Source organism: Oncorhynchus mykiss, chromosome 24, assembly GCF_013265735.2.
Source record: "Oncorhynchus mykiss isolate Arlee chromosome 24, USDA_OmykA_1.1, whole genome shotgun sequence".
NCBI lineage: Eukaryota > Metazoa > Chordata > Actinopteri > Salmoniformes > Salmonidae > Oncorhynchus > Oncorhynchus mykiss.
Window position 1 is genome coordinate 33048482 of NC_048588.1, and position 15000 is coordinate 33063481.

Genomic DNA, 15000 nt, shown 5'->3' on the forward strand with positions numbered 1-15000 from the left:
GGGAGAGATGGAGGGAAAGATGGAGGGAAAGATTGGAGGGAAAGATGGAGAGATGGAGGGAGAGAGGGAGTGAGGGAAAGTGAGTGAGAGGGAGAGAGAGATGGAGAGAGGGAGGGAGAGATGGAGAGAGGGAGGGAGAGAGGATAGATGGAGGGAGAGATGGAGGGAGGGAGAGATGGAGGGAGAGAATGGTTAATTCAGGACATTTCATGGATATAAACTCAGCCTCTTCTCTGCATTGCAGCACACTCTGCTCCCTCCCTCTCTCCCCTCCTGTTTCTTTTCTCCATCCTCCAGTGGATGGCCAATCCCCCTCATTTCTTTTCAGTGGATTCACTGCCCTTTAACCAACACCCCTCTCTCTCCTCCTCCCCTCTCGCTATCTCTCCTCCCTCTGTCTAACCTCCTCCCTACATATCTCTCTCACACTAGCTTCCACATTACATATCTTTCTCCACCTCCCCACCTCTCTCTAACATTCTTCCATTCCCCTCCCCACCTCTCCCTCACTCACTACCTCTCTCCCCACCCTCAGTAGTGGGTAGACTCACCCTGTGTTATCAGGTCTCTCCTCAGTAGTGGGTAGACTCACCCTGTGTTATCAGGTCTCTCCTCAGTAGTGGGTAGACTCACCCTGTGTTATCAGGTCTCTCCTCAGTAGTGGGTAGACTCACCCTGTGTTATCAGGTCTCTCCTCAGTAGTGGGTAGAGAACCGGCTCCACTCCATCCATCTCCTGGATGATCAGCGTTTTCCCAAAACGCACAGCCAGCTCCAGAGATGTGATGAAGTTAGGGTCCTGGAGGAAAACATTCTGATAACAGCACTAATGCCTGGTGTCACAACTGGTATCTAACTGGTTACATTACGACTAACATGTCTCTGTGTGATATGAGTTCACAGTACCTGTTGGTTGACTGAAATACGTGTTAAATGTGTTTCTGTATAAGTGACAGGTGTGATGTGTGAATGATTGACAGATGTGACAGGTGTACCTGCTGGTTGATGGCCTCGAGGCGATGCTGCTTCAGGTGAGTACGGAGCCACTCTGTAGCCCGAGAGGAGGGGTCGATGAGGAAAGGACAAGCAACACTCTGAGAGAGAGAGAGAGAGAGAGACGTAAGTGATGGATGAGATAGTGAAAGTCATTGAGGAACTAAAGAGTCCTTTTTCCATTTATTTTCCTATCTATATATTAAGATAGATGCTTAAATAGTTTTTCTCTCTGGGGAGAATCTTTGAGGCCCAGTCCAGTTCTCTCTCACAGCTGTCACAGTGATTGGCCAGTGAGACATTGGCTGTCTGGATTCAGAGCTGCCAGACATTGAGCAGTACACACCAGACAAAGGGATGAAATCTCTCTTTATGCTATGGCTCCCTCTATTTATTGCTGTCTTGCTCTGGCCTTTTCTCTCCTTCCATCTCTCTAAACCATGTCCTTTCTGTTTATCTTTCCCCATCCCTCCTTCTTTATATTTGTTTATTCATCCTTTCTCTCCCTCTTTCCCTCTGTAGAGTCATATATGCTTTAGATGTGGCGTGGTTGATGGTTATGGCCCTGTGTGTGTAAACTGCAATGCCTTTATTCACAGTCTCCCAGGGCTGACAAACCATCAAACATCTGACACACTGTCTGCTGTAGTGGTCCAACCTACACACTCTCCACAAGACCTAGCATAGAGAACCACAGTTTGGAGAGCAATTTATGAGACACACTGAGCAGACATGTCACACAGTACCAGGTACCAGCGTGTTTGCAGTAAATTGCTGTGGGATCACACCAGACATGCTTTATAAAGGGTCTAAGAATCAAAGTGGACTAGGGATTGCAAAGGTAGGATATATTACTGGAAACTTTCACAACGTACCAGTAAACTACCAGAATGTTGGTATCATTAAAATATTTTATGTAATCCATCAAAAGACATATTTGGCCTTTTTGGATACTTCAGATTATCACAGGTGTCTAATAGTCTCTATGAAATAAGATGATTTTTAAATAAATAGAATGACAGAGCTGTAAACATTATACTAAACTTCTGAGTGGCACAGCGGTCTAAGGCAGTGCTGCGGCTTCACTACAGCCTGGGGTCCAATCCCACCATGTGTCATTAACGGGCCGTTACTGGGAGTCCCATTGGGAGGAGCACAATTGGGCCAGCGTCGTCTGGGTTAGGGGAGGGTTTGGCCAGGGGGCTTTACGTGGCTCATCGCGCTCTAGCGACTCCTTGTGGCGGGCCGGCTGCCTGCAGGCTGACGTCGGTCATCAGTTGACTAGTGTTTCCTCTGACACATCGGTGCAGCTTCAGTGTTAAAAGGCGCGGATTGGCAGGTCATGTTTCAGAGGACGCATGACTCGACCTTCACCTCTCTCACGCCCATTGGGCAGTTGCAGCGATGAGACATGATTTTAATCACGAAATTGGGGAGAAAATGGGGGTAAAAATGACACACAAAAAAACAACATTCTATTAAATATAAACCATCAACTTAGTGAATACTACTGGTGTTTAATATGAGCGTTTCAGCATGGTTTACTAGTTCAATAGTAGCCCGTGAGTTAACACACCACTTCCACAGTATTCACATTTTGTTGCCTTAAAATGTCATCTCAAAAGGGAATAAATGTGTTTTTTTGCCTTACTTATCCACATAACCTACTCCACATTTTCAAAGTGAAAGAAAAATAAACAAAGATGTCTTATTTACATTTTCACAGCCCAGAGTTAAAACTAGTGTACTTCTGGCACCGACAGAGATGGCCGCCTCACTTCGCGTTCCTAGGAAACTATGCAGTTTTTTGTTTTTTTACGTTTTATTTCTTACATTGGTACCCCAGGTAATCTTAGGATTTCATTACATACAGTCGGGAGGAACTACTGAATATAAGAGCAACGTCAACTCACCATCATTACGACCAGGAATACGACTTTCACGAAGCGGATCCTCTGTTTTGCCCACCACCCAGGACAATGGATCGGATCCCAGCCGGCGAACCAAAACAACGATGCCGTAAAAAGGGCAGACGAAGCGGTCTTCTGGTCAGGCTCCGGAGACGGGCACATTGGCGAGTAGTGTGCTGGGGAGCGGTGCGCAATGTCCAGTCTCTTGACAACAAGGTAGATGAAATCCGAGCAAGGGTAGCATTCCAGAGGGACATCAGAGACTGTAACGTTCTTTGCTTCACTGAAACATGGCTCACTCGAGACACGGTATCGGAGTCGGTACAACCAGCTGGTTTCTTCACGCATCGCGCCGACAGAAACAAGCATCTTTCTGGTAAGAAGAGGGGCGGGGGGGTATGCCTTATGATTAACGAGACGTGGTGTGATCATAACAACATACAGGAACTCAAGTCCTTCTGTTCACCTGAATTCCTCACAATCAAATGTCGACCGCATTATCTACCAAGAGAATTCTCTTGGATTATAATCACAGCCGCATATATTCTCCCCCAAGAAGACATCGATGACCCTGAACGAAATTCATTTTACTATGTAAACTGGAAACCACATATCCTGAGGCTGCATTCATTGTAGCTGGGGATTTTAACAAGGCTAATCTGAAAACATGACTCCCTAAATTCTATCAGCATATCGATTGCGCTACAAGGGCTGGCAAAACCCTGGATCATTGTTATTCTAACCTCTGTGAAGCATATAAGGCCCTCCTCCACCCTCCTTTCGGAAAAGCTGACCACGACTCCATTTTGTTGCTCCCAGCCTATAGACAGAGACTAAAACAGGAAGCTCCCGCGCTCAGGTCTGTTCAACGCTGGTCCGACCAATCTGATTCCACGCTTCAAGATTGCTTCGATCACGTGGACAAGGATATGTTCTACATTGCGTCAAACAACAACATTGACAAATAAACTGATTCAGTGAGCGAGTTTATTAGCAAGTGCATCGGTGATGTCGTACCCACAGGAACAATTAAAACATTCCCAAACCAGAAACCGTGGATTGATGGCAGCATTCGCGCGAAACTGAAAGCACAAACCACTGCTTTTAAATCAGGGCAAGGGGACCGGACACATGACCGAATACAAACAGTGTAGCTATTCCCTCCGCAAGGCAATCAAACAAGTTAAGCTTCAGTATAGATAAAAAGCATGGTTGCAATTCAACGGATCAGACACAAGAGGTACAGTGGGGCAAAAAAGTATTTAGTCAGCCACCAATTGTGCAAGTTCTCCCACTTAAAAAGATGAGAGAGGCCTGTAATTTTCATCATAGGTACACTTACGGGAGAACTTGCACAATTGGTAGCTGACTAAATACCTTTTTACCCCACTGTATGTGGCAGGGTCTACAGTCAATCACGGATTACAAAAATAAAATCAGCCCTGTCACGGACCAGGATGTCTTGCTCCCAGACAGACTAAATAACTTCTTTGCTCGCTTTGAGGACAATACAGTGCCACTGACACGGCCCGCTACCAAAACCTGCGGACTCTCCTTCACTGCAGCCGACGTGAGTAAAACTTTTAAACGTGTTAACCCTCGCAGGCTGCCGGCCCAGACGGCATCCACAGCAGCGTCATCAGAGCATGCGCAGACCAGCTGGCTGGTGTGTTTACTGACATATTCAATCAATCCTTATCCCAGTCTGCTGTTCTCACATGCTTCAAGAGGACTACCATTGTTCCTGTTCCCAAGAAAGCTAAGGTAACTGAGCTAAACGACTATCGCCCCGTAGCACTCACTTCCATCATCAAGGAAGTGCTTTGAAGAGACTAGTCAAGGACCATATCACCTCCACCCTACCTGACATCCTAGACCCACTCCAATTTGCTTACCACCCCAATAGGTCCACAGACGACGCAATCGCAGCCACACTGCACACTGCCCTAACCCACCTGGACAAGAGGAATACCTATGTGAGAATACTGTTCATCGACTACAGCTCAGCATTTAACACCATAGTACCCTCCAAACTCGTCATCAAGCTCGAGACCCTGGGTCTCGACCCCGCCCTTTGCAACTGGGTACTGGACTTCCTGACGGACCGCCCCCCAGTTGGTGAGGGTAGGTATCAACATCTCCATCCCACTGATCCTCAACACGGGGGCCCCTCTCCTGTACTCCCTGTTCACTCACGACTGCGGGCCATGCACTCCTCCAACTCAATCATCATGTTTGCAGACGACACTACAGTGGTAGGTCTGATTATCAACAAAGACGAGACTTCCTACAGGGAGGAGGTGAGGGCCCTTGGAGTGTGGTGTCAGGAAAATAACCTTACACTCAACGTCAACAAAACAAAGGAGATGATCGTGGACTTCAGGAAACAGCAGAGGGAGCACCCCCCTATCCACATCGACGGGACAGTAAGTTTTAAGTTCCTCGGCGTACACATCACGGACAAACTGAATTGGTCCACCCACACAGATAGCGTGGTGAAGAAGGAGGCTGAAGAAATTCGGCTTGTCACCAAATGCACTCACAAACCTTTACAGATGCACAATCGAGAGCATCCTGTCAGGCTGTATCACCGCCTGGTACGGGAGCTGCTCCGCCCACAACCGTAAGGCTCACCCGAGGGTAGTGAGGTCTGCACAACGCATCACAGGGGGCAAACTATCTGCCCTCCAGGACACCTACACCACCCGATGTCACAGGAAGGCCATAAAGATCATCAAGGACAACAACCACCCGAGCCACTACCTGTTCACCCTGCTATCATCCAGAAGGAGAGGTCAGTACAGATGCATCAAAGCAGGGACAGAGAGACTGAAAAACAGCTTCTATCTCAAGGCCATCAGAATGTTAAACAGTCATCACTAACATTGAGTGGCTGCTGCCAACATACTGACTAAACTCCAGCCACTTTAATAACGGAAAAATTGATGTAAAAATTGTATCACTAGCCACTTTAAACAATGCCACTTAATATAATGTTTACATGCCCTACATTACTCATCTCATATGTACAGTGCCTTGTGAAAGTATTCGGCCCCCTTGAACTTTGCGACCTTTTGCCACATTTCAGGCTTCAAACATAAAGATATAAAACTATTTTTTTGTGAAGAATCAACAACAAGTGGGACACAATCATGAAGTGGAACGACATTTATTGGATATTTCAAACTTTTTTAACAAATCAAAAACTGAAAAATTGGGCGTGCAAAATTATTCAGCCCCCTTAAGTTAATACTTTGTAGCGCCACCTTTTGCTGCGATTACAGCTGTAAGTCGCTTGGGGTATGTCTCTATCAGTTTTGCACATCGAGTGACTGAAATTTTTTCCCATTCCTCCTTGCAAAACAGCTCGAGCTCAGTGAGGTTGGATGGAGAGCATTTGTGAACAGCAGTTTTCAGTTCTTTCCACAGATTCTCGATTGGATTCAGGTCTGGACTTTGACTTGGCCATTCTAACACCTGGATATGTTTATTTTTGAACCATTCCATTGTAGATTTTGCTTTATGTTTTGGATCATTGTCTTGTTGGAAAACACATCTCCGTCCCAGTCTCAGGTCTTTTGCAGACTCCATCAGGTTTTCTTCCAAAAAGGTCCTGTATTTGGCTCCATCCATCTTCCCATAAATTTTAACCATCTTCCCTGTCCCTGCTGAAGAAAAGCAGGCCCAAACCATGATGCTGCCACCACGTTTGACAGTGGGGATGGTGTGTTCAGGGTGATGAGCTGTGTTGCTTTTACGCCAAACATAACGTTTTGCACTGTTGCCAAAAAGTTCAATTTTGGTTTCATCTGACCAGAGCACCTTCTTCCACATGTTTGGTGTGTCTCCCAGGTGGCTTGTGGCAAACTTTAAACGACACTTTTTATGGATATCTTTAAGAAATGGCTTTCTTCTTGCCACTCTTCCATAAAGGCCAGATTTGTGCAATATACGACTGATTGTTGTCCTATGGACAGAGTCTCCCACCTCAGCTGTAGATCTCTGCAGTTCATCCAGAGTGATCATGGGCCTCTTGGCTGCATCTCTGATCAGTCTTCTCCTTGTATGAGCTGAAAGTTTAGAGGGACGGCCAGGTCTTGGTAGATTTGCAGTGGTCTGATACTCCTTCCATTTCAATATTATCGCTTGCACAGTGCTCCTTGGGATGTTTAAAGCTTGGGAAATCTTTTTGTATCCAAATCCGGCTTTAAACTTCTTCACAACAGTATCTCGGACCTGTCTGGCGTGTTCCTTGTTCTTCATGATGCTCTCTGCGCTTTTAACGGACCTCTGAGACTATCACAGTGCAGGTGCATTTATATGGAGACTTGATTACATCTTGCCATCTTTATGTAATACATGTATCACTAGCCACTTTAAACTATGCCACTTTTATGTTTACATACCCTACATTACTCATCTCTTATGTATATACTGTACTTGATACCATCTACTGTATCTTGCCTATGCCGTTCTGTACCATCACTCATTCATATATCTTTATGTACATATTCTTTATCCCTTTACACTTGTGTGTATAAGGTAGTTGTTGTGAAATTGTTACGTTAGATTACTCATTGGTTATTACTGCATTGTCGGAACTAGAAGCACAAGTATTTCGCTACACTCGCATTAACATCTACTAACCATGTGTATGTGACAAATAAAATTGGATTTGAGGTGGAAACACCTTCGGCAGCCATTACAGCTGGGAATCATTTGGAATAAGATTCTACCAACTTTACCAAAATGCTTAAACTCAGTAAATTTGGTTGGGAGTCATTGATGGAGAGCAATATTACAACTTTGTCTCTGATTTTCTAGTAAATTTAAGTAAAACAGACTAATTAGTGAGGACATTTGTATGTCATTTTGTAGAATTTTTACTACGATTAAATGTCAGGAATTGTGAAAAACTGAGTTTAAATGTATTTGGCTAAGGTGTATGTAAACTTCCGACTTCAACTGTATTTGTTGTCAATGTTTTGATGTGAAACTGGTGTCAGTTCTGAAAGTCAAGAGTTACAGAGTTAATTGAAAACAATAGCATTGTTGATTACATGCTTTTTTCCTTAATTAGGCTATTTTCTCTTGAACCATATGGTCTATCTACTAGAAACTCATGGACAATATGGACTCAGATAAATGAATGCTATGTATGAATAAAACATTTAGTTTGTTCTTCAAGTACAAATTACCAAAGTTACGATAGAATGTCATAGATTTTCTGTTAATTACCAAAAATTGGTATTTTTGTAAAGAGGCTAAAATAAGCTGCTGTAAAATCATGAGCTCTCATCAACACCTCCTCCATCTACTGGACTGAGAGACAGGCCCTCTTGACTACGGAGGGCTGGAGGGAGGGGGGGAGTGGGGGACATGGGAGAAAGGGGAGGGAGGGGGGGAGTGGGGGACATGTGAGAAAGGGGAGGGAGGGGGGGAGTGGGGGACATGGGAGAAAGGGGAGGGAGGCAGGGGGAGAGTGGGGGACATGGGAGAAAGGGGAGGGAGGGGGGGAGTGGGGGACATGGGAGAAAGGGGAGGGAGGGGGGAGTGGGGGACATGGGAGAAAGGGGAGGGAGGGGAGGAAGAGAGTGAGAGTGACGGTTGCGGGGGTGTAGGAGGCAGAGTGAGGTTTGAGGGGGTGTAGGAGGCAGAGTGAGGGTTGAGGGGAGGTAGGAGGCAGAGTGAGGGTTGAGGGGATGTAAGAGGCAGAGTGAGGGTTGAGGGGATGTAAGAGGCAGAGTGAGGGTTGAGGGGATGTAAGAGGCAGAGTGAGGGTTGAGGGGGTGTAGGAAGCAGAGTGAGGGTTGAGGGGGCGTAGGAGGCAGAGTGAGGCTTGAGGGGGTGTAGGAGGCAGAGTGAGGGTTGGGGGTGTGTAGGAGGCAGAGTGAGGGTTGAGGGGACGTAGGAGGCAGAGTGAGGGTTGAGGGGGTGTAGGAAGCAGAGTGAGGGTTGAGGGGGTGTAGGAAGCAGAGTGAGGGTTGAGGGGGTGTAGGAGGCAGATTGAGGGGGTGTAGGAAGCAGAGTGAGGGTTGAGGGGGTGTAGGAAGCAGAGTGAGGGTTGAGGGGGTGTAGGAGGCAGAGTGAGGGTTGAGGGGGTGTAGGAGGCAGAGTGAGGGTTGAGGGGATGTAAGAGGCAGAGTGAGGGTTGGGGGGGTGTAGGAAGCAGAGTGAGGGTTGGGGGGGTGTAGGAGGCAGAGTGAGGGTTGAGGGGGTGTAGGAAGCAGAGTGAGGGTTGAGGGGGTGTAGGAGGCAGAGTGAGGCTTGAGGGGGTGTAGGAGGCAGAGTGAGGGTTGGGGGTGTGTAGGAGGCAGAGTGAGGGTTGAGGGGGTGTAGGAGGCAGAGTGAGGGTTGAGGGGGTGTAGGAGGCAGAGTGAGGGTTGAGGGGGTGTAGGAAGCAGAGTGAGGGTTGAGGGGGTGTAGGAAGCAGAGTGAGGATTGAGGGGGTGTAGGAAGCAGAGTGAGGGTTGAGGGGGTGTAGGAAGCAGAGTGAGGGTTGAGGGGGTGTAGGAGGCAGATTGAGGGGGTGTAGGAAGCAGAGTGAGGGTTGAGGGGGTGTAGAAAGCAGAGTGAGGGTTGAGGGGGTGTAGGAAGCAGAGTGAGGGTTGAGGGGGTGTAGGAGGCAGAGTGAGGCTTGAGGGGGTGTAGGAGGCAGAGTGAGGGTTGGGGGTGTGTAGGAGGCAGAGTGAGGGTTGAGGGGGTGTAGGAGGCAGAGTGAGGGTTGAGGGGGTGTACGAGGCAGAGTGAGGGTTGAGGGGGTGTAGGAAGCAGAGTGAGGGTTGAGGGGGTGTAGGAAGCAGAGTGAGGGTTGAGGGGGTGTAGGAGGCAGAGTGAGGGTTGAGGGGGTGTAGGAAGCAGAGTGAGGGTTGAGGGGGTGTAGGAAGCAGAGTGAGGGTTGAGGGGGTGTAGGAAGCAGAGTGAGGGTTGAGGGGGTGTAGGAAGCAGAGTGAGGGTTGGGGGAGTGTAGGAAGCAGAGTGAGGGTTGAGGGGGTGTAGGAAGCAGAGTGAGGGTTGAGGGGGTGTAGGAAGCAGAGTGAGGGTTGAGGGGGTGTAGGAAGCAGAGTGAGGGTTGAGGGGGTGTAGGAGGCAGAGTGGGTCTCTTACTGAAAGATCTATGTAGTGACTGACAGTAGGGGAACTGTAGAAATAGTGACCCATTTAGAAACAGTTATCAGATGTTCTACAGGCTGTGTGGTTCTTGGTTATGGGACGGTTTCCTGCGTCAGGAGGGAAAGACAGACATTAAGAGGCTGAGCTCTTACACACCACAGACACAGACTGCTCCAGAGACCGTGTTGTGAAAGAGCCCTGATTACAGTTTTCTTTTAAAGTGTAATTCTCTCCACAAAGCAAAGGCCACTCATTCAGAAGAATGACAAAGCCTGGTGAAGCCGTACACACACAGGCAGAAACACACGGACACACACAGACACACACAGGCACAAACACACAGACACACACACACACAGCAACCAAAGCCCTATTAGACAAAAACAGGATTATCAACAAAATATCCAAATCAAAAGGAAAAGCTACTTTTCACAGAAACGTTTATTTCTGTTTAGCTATTTAGTGCCTCAAAAGGCATCATGCAAACAAACGGGTTAAGTTGATTAGAGAGAGAATCATTATAAAGTCTGGGAAGACAAATCAATTATTTGAAGACGACTCAATGGAACGGGAAAATATGGACAAACATCCCAAACTCCTATAAACAAAGTGTAAACGTTTCTGTTGCCACACCCTTTGCAGTAGTTTGTTTTAAAATACAGGACTAATGCAGGTACAGGGTTTGTGTAGTTGCTATGCGGGAGGGTGCTGGTGCATGTCTGTGTGCGTGTTCTGCAAGCAGCCTGCAGTAGGGTGAAGATATTGATGGATGGAGTGCTGAGTTCTTACCCGGGATTTGATCGCACTGATCTTAAAGCAGCGATGCCAGAGGAAAGACCAACAGGAGAGAGGGATGAATGACAATGAAATGAAAGAGAGGAACACAACAGATGTGACCCGGATGTAAAACACATGACTCTCCCAGTCAGGGAGGGAATTCAGCTTCAACATGGAAACACAACACAACAATATAGAAACATAGTTGAGGAACACAGAGCGTAACACACACCAATACAAACCTTTCCGGGGATTTTTCATCTGAACCGACTCACAAATGTGTCAGGAACAGAGAAGAGAGATGGTGAATGAGAGTGAGCGAAGAAGAGCGAGAGAGAAAGACCGAGAGAAAGAGTGTGAGAGAAAGAGTGTGAGAGAGAAAGAGAGAGAGAGAGAACAAATGAGAGAGAGAGAGAGAGAGAGAGAGAGAGAGAGAAAAAAAGAGTAAGAGAGAAAGAGTGTGAGAAAGAGAGAGAGAAAGAGTAAGAGAGAAAGAGTGTGAGAGAAAGCGAGTGAGAGAAAGAGAGAACAAATGAGAGAGAGAGAGAGAGAGAGAGAGAGGGGTGGAAACTGAGCTCCACTTCCTAACCATATTAGAGATACACATTTCCCTCAGATTACACAGACCCACAAGGAATTCGAAAACAAAAAAAATGTTTATAAACTCCCATATCTACTGGGTGAAATACCACAGTGTGCCATCACAGCTACAAGATGTGTGCCCTGTTGCCACAAGAAAAGGGCAACCAGTGAAGAACAAACACCATTGTAAATACAAGCTATATTTACAGTTGAAGTCAGAAGTTTATATACACCTTAGCCAACTACATTTAAAAACTCAGTTTTTCACAATTCCTGACATTTAATCTTAGTTATAATTCCCTGTTTTAGGTCAGTTAGGATCACCATTTTATTTAAAAAATGTGAAATGTCAGAATAATAGTAGAGATAATTATTTATTTCAGCTTTAATTTCTTTCATCACATTCCCTGTGGGTCAGAAGTTTACATACATTTGATTAGTATTTAGTTGCATTGCCTTTAAATTGTTTAACTTGTGTCAAACGTTTCAGGTAGCCTTCCACAAGCTTCCCACAATAAGTTGGGTAAATTTTGGTACATTTCCTCCTGACAGAGCTGGTGTAAATGAGTCAGGTTTGTAGGCCCCCTTGCTCGCACACACTTTTTCAGTTCTGCCCACAAGTTTTCTATAGAATTGAGGTCAGGGCTTTGTGATGGCCACTCCAATACCTTGACTTTGTTGTCCTTAAGCCATTTTGCCACAACTTTGGAAGTATGCTTGGGGTCATCGTCCATTTGGAAGAACCATTTGCAACCAAGCTATAACTTCCTGACTGATGTCTTGAGATGTTGATTCAATATATCCATGTAATTTTCCTTTCTCATGATGCCATCTATTTTGTGGAGTTCACCAGGCCCTCCTGCAGCAAAGCACCTCCACAACATGATGCTGCCACCCCCGTGCTTCACAGTTGGGATGGTGATCTTCGGCTTGCAAGCCTCCCCCTTTTTCCTGCAAACATAACAATGGTCATTATGGCCAAACAGTTATATTTTTGTTTCATCAGACCAGAGGACATTTCTCCAAAAAGTACGATCTTTGTCCCCATGTGCAGTTGCAAACCGTAGTCTGGCTTTTTTATGGCGGTTTTGGAGCAGTGGCTTCTTCCTTGCTGAGCGGCCTTTCAGGTTATGTCGATATAGGACTCGTTTTACTGTGGATATAGATACTTTTGTACCCGTTTCCTGCAGCATCTTCACAAGGTCCTTTGCTGTTGTTCTGGGATTGATTTGCACTTTTCAACCAAAATACGTTAATCTCTAGGAGACAGAACGCGTCTCCTTCCTGAGCGGTATGACGGCTGCGTGGTCCCATGGTGTTTAAACTTGCATACTATTGTTTGTACAGATGAACGTGGTACCTTCAGGCATGGAAATGGGTCCCAAGGATGAACCAGACTTGTGGAAGTTTTTCTGAGTTCTTGGCTGATTTCTTTTGATTTTCCCATGATGTCAAGCAAAGAGGCACTGAGTTTGAAGGTAGGCCTTGAAGTACATCCACAGGTACACCTCCAATCGACTCAAATTATGTCAATTAGCCTATCAGAAGCTTCTAAAGCCATGACATCATTTTCTGGAATTTTCGTAGCTGTTTAAAGGCACAGTCAACTTAGTGTATGTAAACTTCTGACCCACTGGAATTGTGATACAGTGAATTATAAATTAAATAATCTGTCTGTAAACAATTGTTGGAAAAATGACTTGTGTCATACACACAGTAGATGTCCAAAACGACTTGCCAAAACTATAGTTTGTTAACAAGAAATTTGTGGAGTGGTTGAAAAACGAGTTGTAATGACTCCAACCTAAGTGTATGTAAACTTCCCACTTCAACTGTATGGTAAATTATTCAGACAAATTACATTGATTGACATTTATTTTCCCTTTTGTACGTTAACTATTTGCAAATCTTTACAACACTGTATATAGACATAATATGACATTTGAAATGTCTTTATACTTTTGGAACTTCTGTGAGTGTAATGTTTACTGTTCATTTTTTATTGTTAATTTAACTTTTGTTTATGATCTATTTCCATTGCTTTTGCAATGAAACATATGTTTCCCATGCCAATAAAGCCCTTTGAATAGAGAGAGAGAGAGTATGTAACCTGCAGTATAACCAGGGCGTTCTCCATAGACAGGTCATCTGAGGGCAGGCCTTCACTTTTCCAGATCAGCTGCTCACTCTCAGAGCACAGGAAATGCCGCAGGTCAAACTCTGAACACAGTCACACACACAGGCACACACAGTTAGAGAGAGAGAGAGAGAGGAGAGACACAAAGGTTGAGTGTGTGTGTGTGTGTGTGGGACTGTGTGTGGGACTGTGTGTGTGACTGTGTGTGTGACTGTGTGTGTGACTGTGTGTGTGACTGTGTGTGTGACTGTGTGTGTGACTGTGTGTGTGACTGTGTGTGACTGTCTTACTCTGTAGTCCAGAAGCCTTCCTCCATGTCTCCAGGCTGGTTCGTCTCCTGTCCTCTGGAGCAGCAGACAGGTATGTGATGAAGGCTGCTGCCAGCATCGCTCTCTTAGGCAACGTATCCAACTCCTCAGTGATCTCATCCACCTGACACACACAGACACACACACTAAACTCAGCTGCAGGCCATTTAAGGTGAGCTGACTTAGTTGGTTTTACCTAAAGAGCAGCTCAGAAAGAACTGTCATAGAAACAGAGTGAGAACAGACCCTGCCCGGAACAGACCCAGCCCAGAACAGACCCAGCCCAGAACAGACCCAGCCCAGAACAGACCCAGCCCAGAACAGACCCAGCCCAGAACAGACCCAGCCCAGAACAGACCCAGCCCAGAACAGACCCAGCCCAGAACAGACCCAGCCCAGAACAGACCCAGCCCAGAACAGACCCAGCCCAGAACAGACCCAGCCCAGAACAGACCCAGCCCAGACCTCAGTGCCAGAGCATCTGTTCAGCGTTGAGACTAAACGAGCCCCAGAACATCCGGTGGGCAGACAGAGCGCTGCAACCTGGGTTCATACACCGACTGTGGGACTGTAGAGAGGTGAGTGTGTGCATGTACGTGAGTAGCAGGTAAAGCAGTCACTGGTGAGGGCTCCAAGCGGGACAGTGTGTGTGTGTGTGTATATATGTGTCTCTCTCTCTGACGGAGACAGTGGGAGATTGAGTGCTTTAATTAAGGAGCGGACAGATGCTGGAGAGAGAGGAGTAAAAACAGCCAGGAGGGACCGAGACAGCAGGATACATCCCCGCTCTTCACAAACACCTGGGCATTCCAGCGTGTGTGTTCTCCATCCAGTTGGTGTATGAGTTGCTCTGCTGTCTGGATGGTCTTCTGGGCCTTACTGACCTCAGCCTCCAGCTTAGCTGCCTCTGTAGTACGAGACTGGAACCTAATGAGAGAGAGATTGATGGAGGGATAGAGGGGAGGTATAGAGAGGGTAGAGAGAGAGAGGGTAGAGAGAGGGTAAAGAGAGGGTAGAGAGAGAGAGGGTAGAGAGAGAGATGGGTAGAGAGAGAGAGAGACAGAGAGGTAGAGAGAGAGACAGAGAGGTAGAGCGAGAGAGAGAGGTAGAGAGAGAGAGAGCGAGAGAGAGGTAGAGAGAGAGAGAGAGAGAGAGAGGTAGAGAGAGAGAGAGAGAGAGAG

General features: G+C 46.5%; 1 protein-coding gene across 4 annotated transcripts in view; it reads right to left on the reverse strand.

The window, feature by feature from the left end:
- The window catches only part of LOC110503411 (cytoplasmic dynein 2 heavy chain 1), a 225706-nt gene that overhangs the window by 121904 nt on the left and 88802 nt on the right, over positions 1 to 15000 (reverse strand). For 3 of the 4 annotated variants that reach the window (XM_036961600.1, XM_036961598.1, XM_036961599.1), the window contains exons 63-68: positions 14620 to 14746; positions 13802 to 13943; positions 13485 to 13594; positions 10805 to 10825; positions 995 to 1093; positions 675 to 798 (exon numbers count right to left, since the gene is read on the reverse strand). In XM_036961600.1, coding sequence (XP_036817495.1) covers positions 675 to 798; positions 995 to 1093; positions 10805 to 10825; positions 13485 to 13594; positions 13802 to 13943; positions 14620 to 14746 — 623 coding nt within the window. The remainder of the gene's footprint in view (positions 1 to 674; positions 799 to 994; positions 1094 to 10804; positions 10826 to 13484; positions 13595 to 13801; positions 13944 to 14619; positions 14747 to 15000) is intronic. The other variant, XM_036961601.1, reaches the window with a different exon arrangement.